At 46.9% G+C, this 25,414-nt stretch overlaps 2 protein-coding genes across 3 annotated transcripts in view; one reads left to right on the top strand and one right to left on the bottom strand.

The window, feature by feature from the left end:
* Positions 1-8,656: 8,656 nt before the first annotated feature.
* Positions 8,657-25,414, bottom strand: part of ATPSCKMT (ATP synthase c subunit lysine N-methyltransferase) — a 17,856-nt gene continuing 1,098 nt past the window's right edge. For both annotated transcript variants that reach the window (XM_043601125.1, XM_043601134.1), the window contains exons 2-5: positions 21,915-22,201; positions 18,316-18,453; positions 16,882-16,932; positions 8,657-10,110 (exon numbers count right to left, since the gene is read on the bottom strand). In XM_043601125.1, coding sequence (XP_043457060.1) covers positions 9,946-10,110; positions 16,882-16,932; positions 18,316-18,453; positions 21,915-22,201 — 641 coding nt within the window. In that variant the 3' untranslated portion in view covers positions 8,657-9,945. The remainder of the gene's footprint in view (positions 10,111-16,881; positions 16,933-18,315; positions 18,454-21,914; positions 22,202-25,414) is intronic.
* The window catches only part of CCT5 (chaperonin containing TCP1 subunit 5), a 26,415-nt gene continuing 14,221 nt past the window's right edge, over positions 13,221-25,414 (top strand). Inside the window, exon 1 of the mRNA XM_043601069.1 lies at positions 13,221-13,226. The gene's annotated coding sequence lies outside the window, so the exon portion shown is untranslated. The remainder of the gene's footprint in view (positions 13,227-25,414) is intronic.

The following is a 25,414-nucleotide window of genomic DNA, read 5'->3' as shown; positions in this document are numbered from 1 at the left end:
TTTCTATGTAGTTATTTCTGCAAGGGAAGCCTAGCTTTGCATTATGAGTAGAACTTCCTGCTTCAGCAGGAAGGGAAGCGCCTCTCAACGTGGAGCCCCATCAGTTGGATTTTTAGAAAACGTTAGCAAGAGGGCCTGCCCCTCCCCAGAGAGGGGCTCCCCGGCCTTTCGCGGTCCTGGGCGTGCATTGGGGCGCAAGCCCTCCAGTGCTCATGCACACCGTGTCGATCCCCCAAATCAGCACTCCCGGGCTGATTTCTAAAATTACTATCCCCCACTGGGTGTTGTATGGAAACCAATTTAACAATAAATTTCATATTAAAAAAATAAAAATAAAAATAAAAAGGTTAAATAAATAAATAAATAAATAAATAAATAAATAAATAAATAAAATTATCACCCCCTCGGGCAGTCTCCACTGCCACTGAGCTGCCTGCCTGCACTGCCCAGTTCTCTCCCCAGATACTGGTTGTCTCCTGAATGCCCTGATTTCAAGGTGGCAACCATTCTGAGTGGTCTGCCATTAACCCAGCTTCTTCCGCCAGACCGGCTATGCTCGGTGCGTGTTGTTGCAGAATGCGTGTCACAGCACAGGAGCCTCTACTGGAAATGCCACGTGCCCTGGTACCTGTCACTCTGCCACAGGCTTTTTTCACGGCTGCCCAGCCAGTCTCGACTGACGCACGCTTAGGCTGCGTCCAATTACTTGCTTGTGAAAGTGAGGCTGTAATTAACTTGGTGGGATTTCTTACGCACTGAACCGTGTCCCCCTCAAAACTCATCTACGGAAATGCTAATCCCCGGTATCTCGGAACGTGACCGTAGCGGGACTTCCAGTCTCCAGAGCTATGAGAAATGCGTGTCTGTGGTCTCAATGACGAGGCCGTGCCACGTTGTTATGGCCATCCCAGCGGCCGATGGAGACGTGTGCTTCTGCAAGTCGTTTACTGTCTAACACAGACAGGTGATATGTCTGCACTCACCCATTTTTGGGAGGTGGACCTAAAAGGCAGGTGGTAAGTCAGCTCTGCGTAGAACTCATTACTCCCTCTGCCTATTTCTGAGCGCGGAGACAATTCTGAAAAACTGGCTGCCTTATTCTTCTCACGGGCTTATGCTTCTGACTCAAAGACCACCCTTGTGCCTACCAAAAACACGATGTATTCTGATTCAAAGACACGTGGGGCCCAAGCCTCAGAGTTACTCAAACGTTGCTGGTATCTAAGCTTCTGGGTAGACGGGATCGATTCTGGAGCAGTAGGGTCGTCCCCACGCCCTGGCCGGGCAGGGACAGAGGGGAAATCACACAGGTGTTAGTGCCAGACAGGCCTGGGTGTGAATACCAGCTCCACTACCTGGTAATGGGTACATGGGCCTTAGCAAACGAATTACTCTCTAAATGCCTCAGATTACCCCTGGAAAATATCATATCTACACTGTAGTTAGTATGAGAATTAAAAATAATGTATCTAGGGGGCTTTTGGGTGGCTCAGTCAGTTCAGTTAAGTGTCCGACTCTTGATCTCAGTTCAGGTCATGATCTCACAGTTCGTGAGTTCAAGTCCCGTGTCTCTCAGCGCAAAGTCTGCTTGGGACTCTGTCTCTCCTTTTCTCTGCCCCTTACTGCTCTCTCTCTCTCAAAATAAATAAACTTAAAAAAAATAAAAATAATGTATCTAAAAGACGTATGACTTGGTAGACAGTCAACACTTGAGAGCTATCCTTGTTATCATTGTTTCTGGACTACGAATTTCTATTCATAATTAACATTTCCAGGTCAAGAGAAACTTTCAGTGACCGTAGTCTGCCTTTCTGAGCTGCCATGACTATGTCAGTTTGGTAGTTTGGACTGGGGTAAGAGCAGGTGGAAACAAGGAACCATTGCAAATCCCATCTTTCGGCCTCCCTGAACATTCAAATTCCTATTGAATGACTCCTTAACAAAATGCAAATGCCATTGAAAATGGCAATATGTAACTCTTAAATCAGAGATTAGCAGACATGTGGGAAAGAGGCCATGGGATGAAGTGATAAAGCACAGGTGCCCAGGACAGGTAAATGTCAGGGAGCGAGAAGAGACGGTCTCTGGAATAGCAGAGGCTTTGGCCCCCTCCAGAATGTGCTGACCGCTCACCATGTGCACCAGCATGAACCTAATGCCTTGTGACACCCTGTCTCTGTAGCTGTCACGTTCCCCACGAACAACACTGCCTGGCAAACCCCGTAAGACCGCGCCACTCAAACGTCCCCAGCAAGTCTGGGACATACGTGGAGTTTTGTGAATTTTTCCAGCATTTGGATCAATTCTCATAAAGAATAATTTCGCTGCCCGATGTTTCACCCCACAGTATTCCAGAGGAGAAAATGTACTCGATTCCTCCTTCCCATCCCTGACTCAAACCTTGTGATCAATGAGCTATTGTTCGATCAGCCCTTCTCAGGTAACATTCACACCGTAACATTAAATTAGAAAAAGTAAGACCTGATTCCCCTTACCTATAAAAGTTATATGATTTCTTTGTTCACGTTCAATTTGCATCGGCCCATTGGGTCACAAGTGTGCCAATTCCAATATAACCACAACGTGTCACGATTACGGGAACACTTCACTCTGCCTGAGAGGATGCCGGATGACTCAAGTTTTCTATTTGAGTGCAGAAACTTGATTGTGTTACTCAGAGGGGAGATTTCTTACATTTATATAAATACCCACTTTTCTATCTGAAATAGATGGCCTGCGCCACCTTCGGGGGTACCAAGCTCCTTGTGTTTAACACCTGTTGTGACAAGTATTATTTTCGTTCATCATAAAATAGCCGATTACATAAATGGAGTTCTTCACTGGGGCGCCTGGGTGGCTCAGTCGGATGAGCGTCCGACTTCGGCTCAGGTCATGATCTCGCAGTTCGTGACTTCGAGCCCCACGTCAGGCTCGGCGCTGACAGCTTGGGGCCTGGAGCCTGCTTCTGCTTCTGTTTCCCTCTCTCTCTGCCCCTAACCCACTCACATTCTGCCTCTGTCTCTCTCAAAAATAAATAAAAACATTAAAAAAAATTAAAAGAAAAATGGAGTTCTTCAGGAAACACAACACTCAACTGAACCCTTTGAGGGGGGCTAAGATGTGAGGGGCAGCGGGGGTTCCACCCGGCCCGGTTCTTGGGCCCTCTGGTGGTGGGCGGGCAGGCCTGCGGCCGGCTCCCTGGACTGGGCCCTTGACCCAGAGAAACCCGTTACCCTCTCGTCTGTCACAGCCCTCCAAACTCCCCTGGCCTCAGCATCATGCCCTCAGCCTCCCCCTGGACATCCCCAGTCTTTCTGTTCCCCAATTTAAATTCTCAACATGGAATCAGAATAGCTCATCTCATTTCTGTGGCCTGACGTTGGCTCCAATCAGTTGGAGAGGGGTCAGAGAACCTTGTGAGGCTGCTCCCTGACAAGGGGATGGGTAAGACGGCGTCAGTCAGAAGGCAGTGAGGCATCATTAGTGACGGACTGTCCCAGGGGCTTCAAGAACAGTTTCCTGGCTCTCATCAGAACTTGGAAACACATGGGGCGCCTGGGTGGCTCGGTCGGTCGAGCATCTGACTCTTGACTTCAACTCAGGTCAGGATCTCACAGCTCAAGCCCTGCATCGGGCTACGTGCTGAACAAGGAGGCTGCCTGGATTCTCTCTCTCCCTCTCTCCCGCTCTGTGCTCTTCCCCCATTCATGTGCACACGCTCGCACTCTCTCAAAATAAATAAATTTGGGGGGTGCCTGGGTGGCTCAGTCAGTTGAGTGGCTGACTTTGGCTCAGGTCACGATCTTACAGCTTGTGACCTCGAGCCCTCCGTTGGGCTCTGTGCTGACAGCTTGGAGCCTGGAGCCTGCTTCGGATTCTATGTCCCTCTCTCACTCTGCCCCTCCCCGAGTCATGCTTGCTCGCTCTCTCTCTGTCTCAAGGTTAAATAAAACATTAAAAAATATTTTTTTATTTAAATAAACAAATAAATGTTTTACAAAAGTGGGGAGGCGCCCGGGTAGCGCAGCTGGTTATGTGTCCGACTTCAGCTCAGGTCATGAGCTCCCTGTCTGTGGGTTCCAGCCCCGCATCAGGCTCCGTGCTGATAGTTCAGAGCCTGGAGCCTGCTTCAGATCCTGTGTCTCCCTCTCTCTCTCTGCTCCTCCCCTACTCACACTCTGTCTCCCTCCATCTCTCAAAAATGAATAAATGTTAAGAACTTAAAAAAAAAAAAAGAAGAAGAACGTGGGAGACCCAAGTATGCTCTCTGGGGCTAAGCTCTCTGGGGTCGAACAGATTCCAACCTTCTCTGAGTGTCAGCTCTCTGCTGGGGTTCTGATAAAACCTATTGTCATTCATTAGCTTCTCCAAGATCTCGAAATTTTGACTACTTCCATTTCGTATACCAGAGTAAAAAGCCACCCGTGGCCTGGAGCTGGGGGAGGCTAAGTTGAATCGGGAAGCATGTGCAACGTCACTGCTCAAAGGCCACTCTGATGCCTCACAGACGCACTGTGTTCGGCCGGGAAGGTTCTGGCAAGACTGCGAAGACTGGAAAACTCGCGGTCATTTTGGGGCATTTCAAGACTCCACACCTGCTTGTAGATGGATCCCTTCTACAATATCTCCACCAAGTGGCTGTCCAGCCCTCTGCTCCACTATCTCCAGTGACAAGAAACTCACTGTGTCCAGAGGCAACGCATCCTAACCTGAAACGACTTTACCCAAACTGTGCCGGGGACTGAGCCGCAGCCTCCCGTCCCTTCGGCGCCAGCCCAGTGCAACCCGAGTTGGTATCTCAGAGCCAGTCAGAACGTAAGACTCTGTGCTCCCGTGTCCGGGTGTGACTGAGCTAGCTGACCGCAACTCACTTCGGTTGAGAGAAAAGAAACGAGCTCGTGCCTCCGCCCTACAGATGCGAACGGGGTTATTTCCAGCACGTGGAAACTGCCGACACACGGTCACGTCCACGATCACTTTTCCTTTCTTCTGCCGCTTGGCAAGCCTTCGAACACCAGAAAGGTCCGTTCTGTGCCCTCTACACCTCCTCTCATCCCGGGCAAACATCCACAGCCTGTTTAACTGCGCCTCATAGGAGAGGTTTCCAAGACCCTCTGCCACCTAGACTTCATTTCTGCTTGTCAACGCGGCTTCTGTTCCTCTCCCGCTAGTTTTGTTGCATCTTCCACGTTAGTTTAGGGACAAACCGTGCCAGAAGCATCCTCCGAGAGAGCCAGGAGGGAGAGGCACAGAAGAGACCCCTCGCAGGGAAACTGCCCTCGAGATGGTGCCAACCATACCCCCCGACGGCCATCCAGAGAGGGCCCCTGTGGGACTTCAGGACTTGGCCAACCGACCCTGACCATCACGCTCCTCCCAGCTGGCACCGGAGGGAGCCCTCTTCAATCCTGGCTCCCTTCCTTTCCAGGTCAAGGAAGTGATGGCTGGAGTGGTGACAAGACTGGACAGTGCGGGGTGGGGCTCTTCTCGGGGGCCAGCCTGTCTCTCACCAGCTCCGGCTGCCGCACCATCACCCAGACCAGGGCGCTTAAACAATAAGCATTTCTTCGTCTCAGTTGTGGAGGCTAAGACGTCTAAGATCAAGGACCCACAGATTCGGCGTCTGGCGAGAAGCCGCCTCCTGGTTCACGGCCGGCTGTCTTCCCAAGCTCGCTGAGGCCACCAAACCCGGGCGCCAGCCCCACTCGTGAGGGCTCCACTCTCAGGACCGAAGCATCTCCAGAGACCCCCTCCCTCAACCATCGCACTGGGGGTCAGGATCTCAACCCAAGGACACACACGTGCCGTTCACACCGCAGCTCCTTCACTGGGCAACCCCACCTGCCAAGTGGGCAGTCTGAGGTGTTTCCTTCCCCTCCCTTCACTAAGTCCTTTCTAATCCTGAGGAATCATCTTTCCCCCTATGGAGCCCCCCCGCATGCAGGGGTGTGGCTGAGGCCCTGCTGTTACTCAGCCCTGCCTGCGTCCCCAAGAACAGGATGCCCGCCTGGGAAGACTCCTGTCGACTGTGAATGCTGGGTCTAAGTTCAGAGCCCTTCTGACCTGGTACAGCTCCCCAGGCACCCCTCTGGCTGTGCCCGCACTCCACACCCTGGGGCATCCTCCTCACCCCCGTTCAGCCTCACACCCTCCTGTCCCCACCAGATGGCCACACAGCCCAAATACTGCCACCCCCACAGGACAGCAGCAACATGGGTTTGTCACTTCCCTTAAGATGTCCTGAAGTTGGGGCCGGTGGGGGCGGGGGGGGGGGGGCGCGGTGGGTGCCTGGGCGGCTCAGTTAAGTGTCCGACTTTGGCTCAGGTCACGATCTCACAGTTCGTGGGTTCAAGACCCGCGTCGGGCTCTGTGCTGACAGCTCAGAGCCTGGAGCCTGCTTCCGATTCTGTGTCTCCCTCTCTCTCTCTGCCCCTCCCCTGCTTGTGCTCTGTCTTTCCCCCTCTCTCAAGAATAAACGTTAAAAAAAAAAATTAAACAAAAAAAAGACATCCTACAGTCAGAGGCTCCAGGTCAGCTCGGCAAGTCAGCAAACACCAGGAGTCTGTCCATCTCTCTGCTCGGCCGGCCTCAGCACCCCCGCTTTCAACTTCACTTTCCCCTGGTGGCTGTAACACAGCCGTCAGAATTGCAGGTGCCAGGGCTCCATACAGCCTGTCCGAGGCCCGGAAGGCCACGCTCGCCTCAAGCGCCTTCCGTTAGCAACAAAACCTTTCCCTAAGCTCCCAGCAGACGCCCCTTCACGCCTCGCTGGCCGGAGCTGAATCACCTGCCCGTGGCCCACCGCCCACCGCCCACCCTGATGCCCAAAGCACTGGAGGGGGGGGGGGCTCTGTTCCCAAGAAAGAGGAGAGACGGCTGGGGGGTCCCAGCGAGCGGTGTCTGCGTCCCTTCGGCCGGCCTGCCGGCATTCTCTGCTCCCCGACAGGTGGCCCGGGTGAGAGACGCGCAGACTTCGGTTCCCCGGGCCAGGTGAGAAACGCTCCCCCGCGGCCCGGGGGAATCCAGATGATCTAGGAAATACAGGTTACAGCGCAAGCTCAGAGGACTCCTGCGTTTGAGAACAGCTATTTCTTTTACGCCTTTGGCCATCAGGGAAAGTATTCTGGCAGAGGCATAGCATCCTGCCACGTGGTTTAAATGTCAGGAACCTTCGTTCTTTCTGTCTGGCTGTAACCTGTCATGGTGTACAGCATCTCTCAGCAACGGTGGGCCCGGTGCATCTAGAAGGGTCTCGGGCTTTCAAACTCGGTTTCCCATACTCTTGGCAGAGCTAAGCTCATTTCAGGGGGTCTGAACACCGGAACTGGCTGAGGGTCTGACGGAGCCCATCTGGCAGGGCTGGGAAAGGCAAGGGTTGTAGCCCTGGGGCCATGCTTTGGGAGAAAGATGCACTCAGACAGGAATGGGCTCAAGTCCCTGACCGTGTGTCAATGGAACCTCCAGGTCTGGTCACAATGGCTCGTTAGGCTATGTCACCCCTAAGCTCTATTTCTATTCTTGTTTGTTGTCGTTTTAACTTTAAATTTTCTCAAGCTAGCACTCATCCCTGATTTCAATCGGTCAGATGTCTGTGAATCCTACTTTCGACATCAAATGTAACAGGTCTCGCTCCCTGCCTTGTGTTGTGGGCAAATTTCAGACCCTGAATCCGGGAACCAATAAAAACTTAAACCAGCCAGTCAGAGAAGCCACAATAACCCCTGTAAGAAAATTCTTATAGCTCACTTCCAGGTTATTCAAATGCAAAATTTAAAAAAATCCATTAGGGGCGCCTGGGTGGCTCAGTCTGTTAAGCGTCAGACTTCAGCTCAGGTCATGATCTTGTGGTTCAGGAATTCAAGTCCCGCATCGGGCTCTGTGCTGACAGCTTGGAGCCCACTGCCGATTCTCTGTCTCCCTCTCTCTGCCCCTCCCCTGCTTGTGTGCTCGCTCACTCTCTCTCAAAAAAAGAATAAATATTTTTTAAAAATCAATCCATCCATTAGAGAGCTTACAAACTCCATGAATGCCAACACTTCCGTGAAATGGTCCATTTTATTCTGAGGTTGCAACACCAGGGGCCATTTAATCTTTGGGAAGCTAAACCAGAAACCTCAAAAAGGCAAGTTATATATGCCTTTGCAGACAGCCTGATGCCTCCACAAGTCTGCCAGGAGCATGTCTAGAAGATTACTGAACACACCCAAGGTTCCACAAAACCCTACCTCTGCCCGTCACACCTGCCTGGCCAGGAGCCACGATGGGTCCCTCTCCAGGCGTGCCTTGCCCACTTACAGAGCTGGCTGGGGTGACAGGCAGGGACAGACACCAAACTACACACCGTCGTAGGGAATTTGCTCTTCGGAAAGAAATCGGGGGCTACTGGGAAGGGATGGACAGTGGCAGCCAAAAATCTGACAAGTGCCCATGACTGTCACACTGTTTAGTTCTTTCAGAGAGCTTCACACACACACTTACATTCACGCCCGTATTTGTCTCTCTCTTCCGGAATACACGTTTCCATAAGATTAGGGGTCCTTCATGTCTACTCACCATTGAATCGGACAGGCCTATTACACAGCAGACAAGAAGTATTCGCCGAATGAATGAACGGGTCCCCAGTTGCTTTTCATTTAAATGAAAATTCTCAAACTGATCGTATTCTCGTGAGTTTAGTTAAAAATACAAACCATCTCATTTTATCAAACCTCCATGAAGACACAGTTTGGTATTTAGGTTACAGGTGTACGATCGGGAGCTCAATCCTTTTCTGTGATACACAGGGATTATCAGAGCCACCATTTAATAGATTAACGTTTCAGATACATGAAGCCTATCTATTCACATTCAAAGGTTTTCTGTAACTTGTCTTTATCTAAATCAGTCAGGTCTCTTCTCCTAAACGAGAATATTAAATGAATGGCTACTTTCATAAAATAAAGATGCGACTAGCAGAAATAATCTGTGACTTCTTTAGTATCTAAAATGATAAGACCAAAGACTTCGCGTCATGAGTTTTACAAAAAAAGAGTCCCCTGTTCGGTGTATCATTATCCCAACAGAGGCTGGGGACACTCGGGAAAGCGAGGCTCCAGGAAGTCAAGCCACTGGTGCAAGGCTGGTCGCCGAGCAGGGATGTGATCCCAGGTCTGGCTGAGCCCAAGCTCATGACGGCTTATGTTATTACCTATAACTCCAGAATGTCCTGCATCTCCTCTGAGCACCTCGCATCACATCTGACATACCATCCGTGGTGGCTACAGCTACGTCGTGATGTACAATGCTGCCGATCGTAGACACAGAACACCATCAGCCGGAAGGTACGTCACAACTTCAGAAACGGTCAAATGTGTGTGTCTATCCACACGTTTACACGCACACGTATAGACACCTCAGATCCAAGAAAATACAGTAAAGCGCTGGCCTCACAACAAATTATTCCTAATCAATGTCATGAAATAGGAGCGCCTGAGTCCTTTAGAAAACGTTGCCATGAAGTACAGAGAAAAAGAAAGACAAATCTTAAGTATGAATAAAGTTAGATGAAACTGCAAACATTTCCTACTGCACAGCCTCTTTAAAAAGTGTTTCTGTTCATCTCTGGCATTAAATCATACTTTTTGTAGCGTGAAGAGCTGTTCACATCTTCTCCCGCCCATCAACGTTGACCATCCCTTGGTCATATTTTCATACATCAGAGCGCGTGATAAAGAAGACCACTTTTTTGAATATGCCACAAAAAGGGACTTTAAATCTACCTGCTGTTCTTAACTTGTGTTTGTTTTCCAAAAGTTAAGGAAAGTAATAGATTTTCATTCCATAGTGAAGAAAAACAGACTCTTTGCTGACGACACAGCTATAGATCTCTATGAAACCGAAGACCACCATCACTTGGGAAACCACTCTCCATAAAGTCTACACTCGAATGACCGGCTGGAAACGTCTTCAGGGCCTCCTGCCTCGCAGCGTGCTCAGGTCGTAGGCCCACACGGTGTCTACCCCCTCCCCGGTGACGTGGTCTGGGGTCCAGCGAGGGAAAGGGAACCGGCAAGCAATGACTCTGGCGTCATCCTTCAGTTCAAGCTCGAGTTTCTCCTCCAACTGTGGCATCTGTGCAGAACGACAGTCATTATTTCAGTAAGCAGGGAGTCGGAGGAAGAGACTCCCAAATGCTCGTTTGGATTTGAGGGCCTGAAAATACCTGTGCAGGAATTAGTAGCTGTAGAAAAGATCACTCCGGGGCATAAACACATTATCAAACGATCCATTAAATCACGAAAGTCACATTAGCAACGGTTACAAGAACATCTTCTATCAATCATAAAATAAGCCATTTTTAGCAGAGATGACAGATTTCCCATTTTCTAACTAAAACCATGATGTGGCAGTCATTAAAATGAGAAGCAGCTTTATTTTCCCACCTAGCATCTCAATCCACCCTGTCTCAACTATTTCACACATTTTCCCACACATTTTAACATCTCTGAAATCAGGATACACCTTACAATGGACATAATCTTAGATTTACAATTGGCAGTATTTTTTTCTTTCTCAATTGCAACGGGGCATCTTAAAATTGACAGCATCTAGATTCAGTGAGATACGGTATTATTAAATTAGACCATGAAAAAATAGACTCTACCAACTTGAAATATAATGAAATATTTCATAATTCTTCAAAAATGTATCGATAATACACTGATAATTTCTTGACAATCAACATATCTTCTAAAAAGTAAAATCCTTTTATCATTTTTGTATTCTTTTATTACCAATCTACCCGCTGAAAACACTGTCATCGTAATCACAACGGCAAATTAACAATCGCTTAAAAATTTATCTTCAGATCCTACCAGCTTTACCTCCTAGAAGTATTTTTTCCACTTTCTTCATTCGTTATTCTGAAGTCATTTCAAATTTAGAGAACAGTTGCAAGAAGAAAACAAAGGACTCCGCACTTCTTTACCTGGCTTCACCAATTCTTAATACTCTGTCATATTTGTTCTCTCCAATCTGCCCTCTTCCTCTATGAATATTTTTCCTAAACCATTTGGGAATAGGTTGCACACACATACCCCTTTGTTCCTTGATGCCTCAGTGCTTCCTAAGACATAAGCCCAGCTCAGTTATCAAATTCAGGATATTGAAGATTGTATTCCAATAATAATAATTCCAATCGCATTCCAATTTTGCCTAAAGTCCCAATAACGTCCTTTATGATGTTTTTCCTTACGATGTCATATTGCATTCAGCTAGAAGGTTTCCTTAGTCTACTTCAATCTGGAGCAGTTCCGTGACCTTCCTTTGTCTCATGACAGCCTTAGGAATACAGGCCAGTTATTTCCCCAGTGGCCCGCACCCTGGATCATCTGATGCGTGTTCGTGACAACTCAGCCCGTGCATCTTTGGCGATGCCCCACAAGAGGGGCGGTGAGCTTCTCAGGGCCCCAGAGTCAGGCACCCGTGAGGACTTTCTGCTTTGAGACTGATGGTCACCACCTGGCATCTCCATAGTGGGGTTACTTATTTTCCTTCATAATGAGTAATTTGTCAGACTTAGCTTGAGACGATGTAAATATCCTGCCGCTCATCGAACTGTCCCTCACGAGATGCAGCATTCTTGATGACCCGCCTGAGTCAGTTTTCCCTATACGGTTGCAGAGTGGCCATTTGCTAATTCCATCATTCCTTCCAGGCTGACAGTCAGCATTCTACCATAAGGAAGAACTCTCCCTTCTTTTCTACCGATCTACCTATTGCCATAAGTAACAGCTCCTAGATTCCTATCTCGTTCAATGGGTTGTAATCCACTATCACCCTTGTTTCTTCTGATGCTCAGACTGCCCCCGTCTGGCCACCAGGAGCCTCCTCAAGTTGGCTTCTCTCTCCTTTGGATGTGCCCCCAACAAATATTCTGAACACTTCCTTAGACTTGGGATCAACAAAACACCCCAGGCTTTTGTTATTGGTCCCCAACTCAGCCCTCAGATCAACCACCTCTCAAACATTCCTGGTTCCTCTAAATGGGAAATGCTATCTCAAAACCAAGACCTGAGCAAAACGAATCCCTTTAAAACTACAAACAAATCGACAGTGCTTCTATAAAAACTTTACTCCTGATCTATATCTTTAAAAAGCGGCTTGGGGAAAGTCCTCTACATGGCCTAAGGCTACAGAGAGCCAAAATTCTAATTAATTAATACCAATATAACCAAAAGTAAATTCCATTAAGGATGGGATATTTCTACTCTTTTAACAGCCAGTGAAAGATTTCTTTAAAAAAAAAAAAAAGAAAGAAAGAAAGAAAGAAAGAAAGAAAGAAAGAAAGAAAGAAAGAAAAGAAAGTTTTGTTCCTTGAGGGAAACATTAAATAGGCGAAGAATGAGACAATATGTATGTTTCCAAAGTATCAGAGATTTCTTATGGTAATTTTATTCATAAAAAGAATAATTGTAAACTTATTCATGTTACCATGATTCTTTTCTCTTTTACGGTTTCCTTTATTTCCCAATGACTGTCATATGCTAAGTCAAGATAAACCCACAAATGAAAAGAGCTATTTCAATCACAAGAAATTAACTGGCTAAATTACACATAAATATGCAATGAGCCCGGGTCTTGATATCACGCACAAAGAGAGGCAGTGATGTGTCGTGTCTGTCTAATGGAATTCAAAATTATTCGTACAATTATAGGTCTCAAAGTGACACGAACTCGTCATATTCTAATTACATCTTCAAAACTTTAAGCCTAAGTTGAAACCAGCTCTAAGACACAGGACAACTTAGCCATACCCATGAGCAGCTCTTGAGCCCCTTGACGTCTCCCTCCTCCCCAAAACACTGGCTTCACTGGGCTCCTAGGGTAACCGCCACCCCCCCAGGGCTTTCCTCCTACCCAACGCCTCCTCTCGGGTCCTTGGCTGGGTGCCCTCATTTGTCAGAGGCCAGAACTCCAGACCCGACCCGCTCTGCCTTCTCCCGGGTGACCTCGGCCACTCCTGGGCTTCAGCTCCCTCGGGGACTGATGTGCAATCTCCAGCCCCCTCCCCTTCCTGAGTCTCAGACCCCCTCCGCCCACCACTGCCAACCTCACACCTCCACACACATCTCTGGCTTCACCGGCTCGAGGAACCCCCGGCCCTCCTCCTCGGTCCACACAGCCTGCACCTTTCCCAGCTCAGTCACAACTGCAAACTTCCAGTTAGTCCGGCCAAAGCCCTCAAGGTGCCCTTGGTCCCTCTTTCTCGCACGCCTCACACCGGATGTGCCGGCTCATCCTGCTGGCATCTCCACGATGCCTCTGGAACTTGACCGCTTCTGCCCGGACAAGAGCCTAGCACACCTACCGTCTGGATGCCTGCAAGAGCTCAGAACCCGTCTCCTGGCTTCCGCCCGCACTCGGCGTCCACACAGCAGCCTGAGATCCTCTGCAACCCAGGCAGGTCCTCTGCTCCTCTGCCCAAACCCACCACGGCGTCTGCATTCCAACAGCACGGCCCCCATTTCCCCTCTGACATCACCTCTCCCTGCTCCTGCCACCGCCCCCCCACCTGCTGCTGCTGGAACCCCACAGGCACACACCCCTGGGCGCCTCCACAATGGCTCTGCCTGGCACGTTCCCCGTACCTCCGCACGTCCTCTTCAGGGGTACTGTCTCCTCCCCTCCCTCTCCTGCTTTAGTCTGCCCCGCGGCACTTACCTCCTGCTACTGAACGACACATCTTACATAGGTACCCCCAGGTAAGAGCTGCTCTCCTCACTAGTGTATAGGCACCTCGGGGCAAGGATGTTTCTCTTTCTCACGCACTAAAGTACCCAAGTGATTAGAACAGAACCTGGCACTTAGGGGCACCGAATAAATAATTGTTGAATGGATGGACGAAGGATAAAGGATTCCGTTGTGAATCATTTATCTTTATCAATTCACAACAGGATCTGTAACTAAAATTAAATTAGTCAGTCTTTGAAAGTTATGAAATTTAACAGCCCACTAGGAAGTGTCATTAACGGATATGTTTCTACCATACTCGTTCATTCATTTAATGAGTATTTGAGTCATTACTTTGCGCTGGTGCCGCTGCACTGGGGGTCTGGGAGCAAAGACAGGCCGGCCCTCACTCTTGAGCTCACAGTGCGGTCCACACGGCAAACCTGCCGAAGCCATCATGTGAGTAAATACAGTCTCACTACAGAGAGGGAACAGGCACTGTGCAGATGGAAAACAGGGGCACTGGGGTCTGTCTGGTTGGGCAATCAGGGATGACTTCCTGGAGGAAAGGACACCCTTCCTGTGAGCGGTCAGCAGCTCGACAACTAGGCCGAGAGCTGGGGGGACTTAGGTCAGAGGGAAGAACACGGCTCACACAGTGGAGTCCAGGGGCCGGGAGAAGGGCAGGGGGCTGGCAAGCACGGAGCTGAAGGAAGCAGGGGCCGCTCCACGCCAGGCCTCAGGCCACGTGGAGCATTCAGGCCTTATCTTCACTGCTTTAAAGCAGCAAGACGTCCTGGGCGCGTTTTAAACGAGGGCAGGACTGATCTTCTCACATTTTGAAAAGAACACAAGCTCAAGTTACACGTGGGTATTTACCATGCTAGCACTGGATTTACCAGATCTGGACGAGATTCCTCACTCCTGGGGGGGTTACGGACACATCCGTTGAAATGAGTTTTGAGCCACAAAAGCTCGACAGTCAGTGCGGTATGAGAAGCGGGGTGGGCGAGTTCTAGAACACCAGGTCCCCACCTCTCACGTTCCCTACGTACTCCCGTAGCTCTCTCCGGGCCTGTGTGGGCCTCAGCTGCCACAGGAACATTCGTGCTCCGCTGGCTTTGCTGAGCCACGATGCCATGACTGGACTGCCGGCCAGTGCTCAGACAAGGGAAGTGCATTTCACTGAAGACGACCCGATCGCGGCTCCCACGACCCCGGAGAGCAGAGCTGGCCTCCTGAATCCCCAGCCAGCACCGTCCCTCCCCTTCCCTGCTCCACGTAGGTGAAGCTCAATGAGGGTTACGAGCGGGGCCTTGCATGCATGAGCGATCCCCTGTGGGTCCCGTGAACAATGCACCTGCACGGAAAACTGCATGCTGGCTGAACCCCTCTGGCTCATTCCAGGGAACATGGATGCTTTGTGTACTTCGGCTGCCCCACTTTTTCTTGGGAACACTGAAATGTCACAAGTTCCTTACTTAAGGTTTCTCTGCGTACAGAAAAATGGACAACAATTGCAAAAACATTCATCAAAAAAAAAAAAAAAACAAATAGAGGACTCTTATTTCTGCTAGGTGAACAGCTCCAAAAACCGACCATACTCAAACATGGTAAGACGCACGAGGAGTTGGAGCCCACAGGTTACGGGGTGACGTGCCCACCAAAGGCCACTGCTGCCCCCCACTGGGGCCTCACGAGCCCACAACTCAGGCCAGGATCGGCCGGCCTCTCAGAATGGCATGGAAATCTCAATAAATATTAATTTTCTATTTTCATAAAGCATGGAATTCAAATGAAATCTATTTGCTCCAAGATGCTAATTAATCCAAAGGAATGCCCAAACTTCGTAAGTAGTAAATAACCATCAAGTTCCATAGCAATGCTATGGTCCCAGTTTCTTAAATGACTTAAACTCATGCCCCTTTTAATTTCCTTTTTTAAGTTTATTTCTTTTGGGAGACAGAGAGAGAGAGAGAGAGGGAGGGAGAGAGAGAAAGAGCACGAGAGGGGCAGAGAGGGAGACAGAGAGAGGAAGACAGAGACAGAGACAGAGAGAGAGAGAATCCCAAGCAGGCTCCACACTGGCAGCACAGAGCCCAATACAGGGCTCAAACCCATGACCCCGGGATCCTGACCTGAGCCGAAACCAAGAGTTGGACATACAACCAACTGAGCCACCCAGGCGCCCCCCTCTTTTGATTTCTATAACAAAAGTGTAAACACCCCAGTTTCATCTTAAATTTAGGCTTACTGAGATTTCCAAACATATAGAATCCTGTTCCTTTCAAAAATATGTAACAAAAGCACTTCTAAATCAACTTAAAAATAAATGTGGCGTTGTACCCAACATCCTGATAGTAAGAATAAATTTCTCAAGCACTAAACCACCTTCGACCAAAATTAAAGTGTGAATAAGAAAACAAAACAACCAAAAAGTAAATATCCTTTTTTTTTTAAATTAAAAACCATACATATCAGTTGCATAGTGGCATTTTAGCAAACATCCAATTTTGCCAAGATTATTATGGCTACAATTATAGACCTTGAAAGATGAAAAGGGATTTCTTTCTATGGTCTGTAAACCAACAATTACAATAAAAGCATCCCATCCTGGTCATCTTTCCAAAGGCTAAATTTAGAACCATTTTCAGCACAGATGCCACGGTATTTTCACTTCTGAAAGTACGTAATCAAAGTTCGATACAAATCAGTCAGCCGAGGTCAACTGAAACTAGCCAGCGCTCACCCGCCCCGAAAACGGCCTCATTGCAAAATCGGAGGAACGATCAATTCGAAGGGAACATGCCATTAACTCTCCCAAGTGACTTCAGCTGGATGGTGAGTGAGCAACCACGAAAATCTCCAACTACATTAGACACCGGGAGCTCATAAAGCAGTTTCCAGATTGGAATTTTTAGGGCTTAGGGAGATCATTGAGAATTTTATCTGAAGCAAAAGTTTTAACATGACTGAATCTTTTATGATTAAAGTTTTAAGGCCCTGAAGTAGTTTGTCAAGCCAGTGAACTGAAATCCGACGTGCCCCCAGAATCCCTGCGAGGCCGCCGAGGGCGCGGGGGCAGGCGGCCAAGGACACGGTGTGGTGGACCTGGAGGGGCCACACGGGACCTAGAGCCAACCAACCAGGGACAGGAGGACGCGTACTCACCATCTGAGGCACACCGAAAACAACCACGTTTGTGTACTGCGAAAAAGTAACCTAAAGAAGAGGGGGAACAAGGCACAGGTTAATTTAAAAGGCCAAACACAAGGATCCGTTTCATCAAACAGGTTTTCACAAGGGATGTGGCTTCCTTTAAGATTTCACGAGAAGAACCCAAGTTCGAGCTTCTGTCTCTTAATTCAGCCCATTACGGTTTTCCAAACACCTCCCTGTAAGTCACTCCTGCCATCTTCAGGGATACTCCGCACAGGGCCCCCCAGGGGTCACCTGTCAGACTTGCCAGTGACTCATCCAGTGACCAGCCGGTGGCCATCTATGTCCCAGTCCACACTCTCTACGCTACCCCACCATACACCAAACCAGCTCGGCGAGAACTCTCGAGATCAGGAAACCACCTGCCTTTCGTGCTGAGCCATCCTTAAAATTCTAGTCCCCCGCCTCCTCTCGAAAATACTACCCAAAAACTGAAATAAAATGGTCTTTAGTCGAAAAACTGGGGGGGGAAAGTGCTTTGCCAGTCAAAATTCTTATTGCCCAATAAAAGTCTTATTTACTCCATAGAGAGATCATTTACGTATATGTGGTATAAAAAACAACGCAAGCAAAACTCAATGAATTTTTATAAGCTACTGATGACAATATTACAATGGGAAATTCTTATTTAAGAAAAAGCATTTTATGGAGCTTTCCTAAAGCAAAATTACAGGGTATGTTTTTTAGAGTACAAATAAACTTGGAAGTTTCTTATACATTATGAAGACCAGAAAGAACCATGAGAACACAGTGGATTCTTTCTTTTGCACTCATCTCTGCCTCTTGCAAAACACACCTGCACACACACAAGCACGTACACAGAAAAGTCCACCGTTTACCAAGAACATTAACAAATTAATGTCTACGATTTATAAGATTTCCACGTGAAGTCAAAAAAAAAATTTCATCATTTTGTAATAAATAGAAATGAGAAATTTTTTAATTGAGCAAATTCTTGGAATTCACATGACCTATCAGGTTTAAAACCTTACGCTTCTACTCTAAAAGAGTTGATAGGTAAACCTGTCAATTTAAAAGGTGTTCACGTTTCATTATACAGAAACATACACTTGTATTTTAACTATTTTTCCTTTAATAACATTTTACATTTTTTTAATGTTTATTTTTGAAGTAGAGAAAGAGCATTGTGCAGGGGAGGGGCCGAGAGAGGGAGACACAGAATCCGAAGCAGGCTCTAGGCTCTGAGCTGTCTGAGCAGTCTGACATGGGGCTCGAACTCACGACCCGTGAGATCACGATCTGAGCCGAAGTCAGACACTTAACTGAGCCACCCAGGTGTCCCCATTTTATGTTTTTGAGTCACACTAATTATGAATTCTAAAGTTTTGGTTGGCATTTCCTAGGACCATTCTCTGCCTTACATACCTTCCACAAATCTGAAATATAAAATTTGGCAGAGTCCTGCACCCCTTCTCGCCAAGCACGGTATCTGGAGTACCAAACGAGCCATGGGTTTAATTCATAACCGACAGCGGTGAATCCCTCCTTTGCAGCTGCTATCACCTGCAGAAAGAAGTCAGTGTTTATTCAAGATAAGAAAAACATCAACCTATGGAATGGGAGAAGGTATCTACAAATGCTATATTTGATAAGGGGTTAGTATCCAAAATACATAAAGAACTTCTATATTCAACACCAAAACACCTGAAACATTCCAATTAAAAATGGGCTGAAGATACGAACAGACATTTCTCCCAAGAAGACATACAGATGGCCAAAGAGACACATGAAACGATGCTCAACATCACTCATCATCAGGGAAGTGCAATCAAACCTACAGTGAGATATCACCTCACACCTGTCAGAATGGCTAAAATCCCGAAACATAAGAAACACTGACGTCAGCGAGGATGTGGAGAAAAAGGAACCCTCGTGCACTGTTGGTGAGACTGCAAACTGGCGCAGCCACCGTGGAAAACAGTATGGGAGATTCCTCAAAAAATTAAAAATAGATTGACCATATATATGATCCAGTAATTCCACTACTGGGTATCTACCCAAAGATGAAAACACTAATTCAAAGGGATATATGCACCCCTATGTTTATTGCAACATTATTTACAACAGCCAAATTATGGAAGCAGCCCGGTGCCCATCACCAGATGAATGAATAAAGAAGAGATATGTATATGTATATATATATATATATATATATATATGTACATAATGAAATCCTAGTCATAAAAAAAGAATGAAACCTTGCCATTTGCAATGACATGGATGGATCTGGAAGAGTATGATGCTAATAAATAAAATAAGTAAGTGAGAGAAAGACAAATACTCATGCTTTGACTCATATGTAGAATTTAAGAAACAAAACAAATGAAAAAAAAGAGACAAAAAAACACACTCCTAACTCTAGAGAGCAAACTGATGGTTACCGGAGGGGAGGTGGGTGGGGGGCTGGGTGACAGGTAAGGAGGATTAAGAGCACACTGATCGGGGCGCCTGGGTGGCTCAGTCGGTTAAGCGTCCGACTTCAGCTCAGGTCACGATCTCACAGACGGTGAGTTTGAGCCCCGCGTGGGGCTCTGGGCTGATGGCTCAGAGCCTGGAGCCTGCTTCCGATTCTGTGTCTCCCTCTCTCTCTGCCCCTCCCCCATTCATGCTCTGCCTCTCTCTGTCCCCAAAATAAATAAACGTTAAAAAAAATTAAAAAAAAAAAAAAAAAAGAGCACACTGATCATGATGAGCACTGAGTAACATACAGAAATGCTGAATTGATATATTGTACACCTGAAAGTAATAAAACACTATGTTAACTGTACTGGAATTTTAAAAATAAATTTTAAAAATTTAATTGAAAAAAAGAAAAACATCAACTTACGTGGTCAAATGATATGAATACCTCCCATTTATGGTCTATAATCAAAACGTCCGATAAAAAAGGCACCTCTTTTGTTCAAAATATCACTTAAAGACAGAACTCTAAAGTTCTACAGCTTTGTAGACAAGACAACGCTAACTGATTTAAAGTCAGTTTCTGTGTTCTTGTCAAAGATTTCACCGCGAGCATTGCAACAGTCAGGTTTGCTTTGGATAAAGCACTTCTGGATCGGCCGACCCCTGGGGACGCCTGACCGGTTGCTGAAAACCCAGTGTCTCTCTCCATCAGTGACAGCACAGCAGCGGGCAAGATGGACCTGCCTGGGAGAATGTTCTGTGAACTAGTTGTAATACGCAATCAAAATCCTGTCCGTGAAGAACCTGCCATTACTTACACAGTTCCTTCGGCTTTAAAGACTGCTCACTCAAAAGTGAAAACAGGTAAAAGAGAAGCGGAACGATTCAGAACAAAGTCAACCATAGAATGCCACCGGCCTCTGTAAGGTGAGGACAGTGGGCTGGGCCTGGGGCCTCTGCTCATTTGTCTTGCCCACTCTTCAAGGCAGCCTGCCTGAAGGAGCCGTCCGCCTACAGTAATTTCCCTAGTTAACTACAATGTCACCCCCTTAAGAAAAGGAAACCACAAAGATACTATTCAGATGTGCAAAGCATTCAAATCTGGATTTTAAAACTTCCTCCTGGTTAATATATACATCTTGCGGGGCTCCTGGGTGGCCAGTCAGTTCAGCATCCTACTCTTGATTTCGGCTCAGGTCATGATCCCACAGTCATGGGATCGAGCCCATCAGGCTCCGTGCTGAGTGTGGAACCTGCTTAAGATTCTCTCTCTCCCAGGGCACCTGGGTGGCTCAGTCGGTTAAGCATCTGACTTTGGCTCAGGTCATGATCTCAGGGGTCGTGAGTTCGAGCCCAACGTGGGATTCTCTGTTGACAGCTCAGAGCCTGGGGTCTGCTTCCGATTCTGTGTCTCCCTCTCTCTCTGCCCCTCCCCTGCTCACGTTCCATCCCTCTCTCTTCTCTCAAAAATAAACAAAACATTAAGAACAAAACTTAAAGATTCTCTCTCTCTCCTTTTGCCCCTCTCCCCCACTCATGCTCTCTAAAATAAAATATATACATCTCTTGATTTCTTAAACAAGTCACTTCCTAACCTCCTCCTGGCTATTTGAGTCACTATGACGAAATCACAAGGTCCATGCTGCAGGGGTGGTGAAAGGTGTTGTGCCCCTTTTGGTCCCCATATAAATGTTTCCAGAATGCAGGCCTTGACTACTGCTATCCTCACTTTCTGGCTCATGGTTGGATGGAGGCCTAAGGATGATGCCACCAGGCCCATGAAGAAATTTGCTCTCAGACACCCATCGGGCAGTCAGTGACCCTGAATCTTTATTTATAGGTTCTCAACTGGAGTCAGTATGCTGAGCTCACTCAAAGTCTGATCTTTGGATAAATGAGGGTTAATGGCGCTGGCTCTTTCCTATTTTAACTCTACATTACCCCTTAAGATTATTATGCGGGGTGCCTGGGTGGCTCAGTCGGTTAAGCGTCCGACTTCGGCTCAGGTCGTGATCTCGCGGTCCGTGAGTTCGAGCCCCACGTCAGGCTCTGTGCCGACAGCTCGGAGCCTGGAGCCTGTTTCAGATTCTGTGTCTCCCTCTCTCTGACCCTCCCCCGTTCATGGTCTGTCTCTCTCTGTCTCACAAATAAATAAAGGTTAAAAAAAAAATTAAAAAAAAAAAAAAAAGATTATTATGCATGTAAGAATATTAATAAATACAGAAGCAAACATCTCTGTTAAACTCTATGACTCAATGTTTCCTCTAATTATGCCACCTCTACTGACCCAAGTTTTTATTGGACAATTTCATAATTACCAATCAATTGCTCCTTTTTACCTGGCGGATCTACAGAGCACTTTTTCCTTTCAGAAAAATTAAATCTGAGAAAAATAAATTCCACATCATGCTGGAAGGTTTGATCATTAAACTCACACAAAATACATGACGACTTAATTACCGTCAGATTTAACGGGGCTTTGCATAAGCCTCACAAGAAACGTGAAGCAGAAATTTTAAAACTTTGGGTTTGAAACCTTAAAATGCCTTAGCGGAACTCACAACACGTCCGTCGCCACTGCCAATGTCGACCAGGGATCCTCTTCTGCAATGCAACATTTTCACAACGTTGGCAATCTGCTTTGTAGTTGCGGGAACGAATGGCAAACAAATTTTTCGGAGGGCCGGTGTTAGAAACGGGGTGGCCACGGCATACACGGCCACCAGGGTCCCACCAACGATCCCAGTAAGGAAGAACCCCCAACTGCTTTTCTTCAAACCGTTGGCTCCAAGACCTGTAGGTAGACTACATCCTGACTGACTTTCTTCAAGTATTTCTGGGGGTGTACCTAGGTGGAAAGCAAGCAGGAAATATATACATCACACCAAATCTGAAATCCAAGGTATTTTTTTTCCCTGTGGTTCTTATTGACAAACTCGTACTGTGTAAAGACTAACTTAGCTGAATACAATCTAACTTACAAATGAAGGATTCCACACTGAGTTCCAAATTCTACAACTAAAGTAATGTGTTTTACATAAAATTCTTTAAATCTAATAGAAAACTAAAATCCTTTGCTTCCAACATAATGATTTTTGAGTCATCCTTAGAAAACAATGTGTTCGTCTCTATTTAGCATTTTATGAATTCAATATATCCATTAATACAGATGTTAACCATGAACTCTGTATTTTTACGGTTTAGAACAAAGCCTCATAAATAAGCATTAAAATGTCTAATTACTGCCTTATTTTAAGTAAGATGCAAAGATTCCACATCAAAACGGGTTAGGCATCTATAATCCAGTTGCACTAATATGATTTTCAAGTAACAAGAGACCAAAATCAGGTTCCACTAAAAAAAAATAAGTATGATAATGAAAAGATTTTTTAAAAAGACCCAAAAAGAACAAAAGATAATCATTTCAATGCACCAATATGAAATAAAGCAAACTCCAATCACTGGAAACAGAGAAATGAATGATCTACCCTCCTCTTGAGTTTTACCCTTTAAAATACATTCTTGGGGTGCCTGGGTGACTCAGTCGGTTGAGCGTCCAACTCTTGCTTTTGGCTCAGGTTGTGATCTCACGGTTCATGAGCGTGTCGGGTTCTGCACGGAGCATGGTGTCTGCTCGGGATTCTCTCTCTCCCTCTCTCTCTCCGCCCCGCCTCCCATGTGTGCACACTCTCTCAAAGTAAATAAACTTTAAGAAAATAAAATACATCCTCAGGAGGATCTCAAGTTCTGGAGACTGAAACTGATTTCATTTTGAAATTGATCGAGGGGGAAGGACACATCAAGAGCACAACCCCAAGGTTAGGACCTGAGCTCCGCACCTTGCCAACGGTATGATCCTTCGCCTCTCTGAACCTCAGTTTGCTCATCTGACTCACGGGGATTAGAGTCACCGCGCGGATGAAACCAGGGGACCCACTTAGAACATTGCCCAGCACAACAGGGCCCGTTGCCGTTATTATTTATCCACAGTTGGCTAGATGCTGAACCCTACAGGGAGCGAGGCTGCCCTGAAGCAGCTCGGTGTAGTAGAGAAGACAAGGCCAGAAACACAGGAATCATAAGAAACAGAAGACAGTAAGAGGGAGGACACCGGATTCTGGTCATTCGAAGATGTTCTTTTCATGGCTGCAGGAATCAGTAAGCCATTCAAAGCGCCCACTGGATTCCATTCCCAAGGCTGCAGTAGGAAACCACCACAAACTCAGAGGGTTAAAACAACACATGCTCATTATCATACAGGTCTGGAGGTCAGCTATCTGAAATGGGTTGGAAGCACTGGCTTCCTTCTGGAGGCTCTATGGTGGGATAGGTTTGCTTGCCTTTTCCAGCTTCTAGAGGCCACCTGCATTTCTGGGCCAGTGGCCCCATGTCACCCCAACCTCTGCTTCCATCAGGATACCTCCTTCCGACTCTCCTGCCTCCCCCCTTTATTTTTAAATCTGTTTATTTCTTTTGAGAGAGCAAGCTTGGGTAGGAGAGGGGCAGGGAGAAAGGGAGGAAGAATCCCAAGCAGGCTCCACACCGTCAGCACAGAGCCCAAGACGGGGCTCGAACTCACAACCATGAGTCCACCACCTGAGCTGAAATCAAGAATCAGGCGCTCAACCGAATGAGCCACCCAGGCACCCCTCCCTTTTCTTTATAGGGACCCTGTGATGACAGTGGGCGCATTCAGACAAGCCAGCAGAATCTCCCCATCTCAAAGTCCTAACTTCAACCCATCTGCAGATTCTCTCATGTAACATATTCACCGGTTCCAGGGATTAGGACATGGACATATTTGGGGGGTCTGCCTATCATACTCATGAAATGTGGTGATCTGTTACAACTTTGTGAGGTACAAGTGTGAACACAGGACACACGAAAAGCTGGCCCACTGCAGTGAGTCACTGCTTCAGGGCAACCGACCAATCACCAACATCTCATGCACAGTAGAGCTTTGTTCCGGACAGCTGAGGTCCCCTAAAGTGAGCTTTGTTTTGTTTTTTACTTTAGAGACAGAGCACACATACCCACAAGCAGAAGCGGGGAGGGGGGGAAAGAGAGCACGAGAGAGAGCGAGAGAGCATCTCAAACAGGCAAGGTTAGCGAGGAACACAACCCAGGGCTCAGTCCCACTGCCATGTGATCATGACCTGAGCCAAAATCAAGAGTGGGACACTCCACTGACTGAGCCACCCAGGCACTTCTAAAGTGACTTTTAAATCTGGTTACACAGTGGAAAACCAACTCAGAAACAAGAACAACAAAAGTCTGCTGCTGGTGCTGGAGGTAAGATAAAAGGTAAAGTTTAGGTAGGTGACGGTGTTTGACGGAAAGCAAAGGTTTTAAATACATTTTGTTATACTTATCAGCATCGTATGGAGGAATTTACATGCTATAGCAATAGTCATGCATTTGACTGTTTTTTAAAAACTCAAAGCACCATCTGCCATCCCTCTGTAAAATTATCCTGTGGGCATTCCAATTATACAGTACAGTGGTTAAAAGGATTTGAGTCATAAAGTTCTGGAGTCACAGAAGTTAACTAGTGTGAAACATTAGATAAGTTTTTGCCAAGGCTCAGATTCTTCACTTGTAAAAATTCAGAAATGATACTGTCCGCACAGGATTATTGGAACACTTAAAAAAAATAATACAGATAAAGCACTTAGTGCTCTAAACGAGACAGTAAGTGATAACTGAGTATTGTCAGTCTCAATACTATGCTTGGGAAGAGATCCATAGTTTTTAACAGCTTTATTGAGATGTAACTCATATGCCACACAATGTACCCATTTAACATATATGATCCTAAGGTTTTCAGTATATTCATAGATAGATGTCACCATCACCACAGTCAATTTTAAAAACATTCTCATTACCCTTAAGCTTTACCTATCACCCCCCACCTTTCCTTTCACACCTTAGCCCTAAGCAACCACTAACTGACTTTCTGTCCCTAGGGTTCCTATTCTGGACTTTCACAGAAGTGGACTCATACAGTATGTGGTCTTTTAGGAATGGCTTCCTTCACTTGGCATAATGTTTCCAAGATCCG

This window comes from Prionailurus bengalensis, chromosome A1 (assembly GCF_016509475.1).
Source record: "Prionailurus bengalensis isolate Pbe53 chromosome A1, Fcat_Pben_1.1_paternal_pri, whole genome shotgun sequence".
Classification (NCBI taxonomy): Eukaryota; Metazoa; Chordata; class Mammalia; order Carnivora; family Felidae; genus Prionailurus; species Prionailurus bengalensis.
The sequence above is the reverse complement of the archived record's forward strand: the minus strand, read 5'-3'. Positions and strand labels throughout refer to the sequence as shown.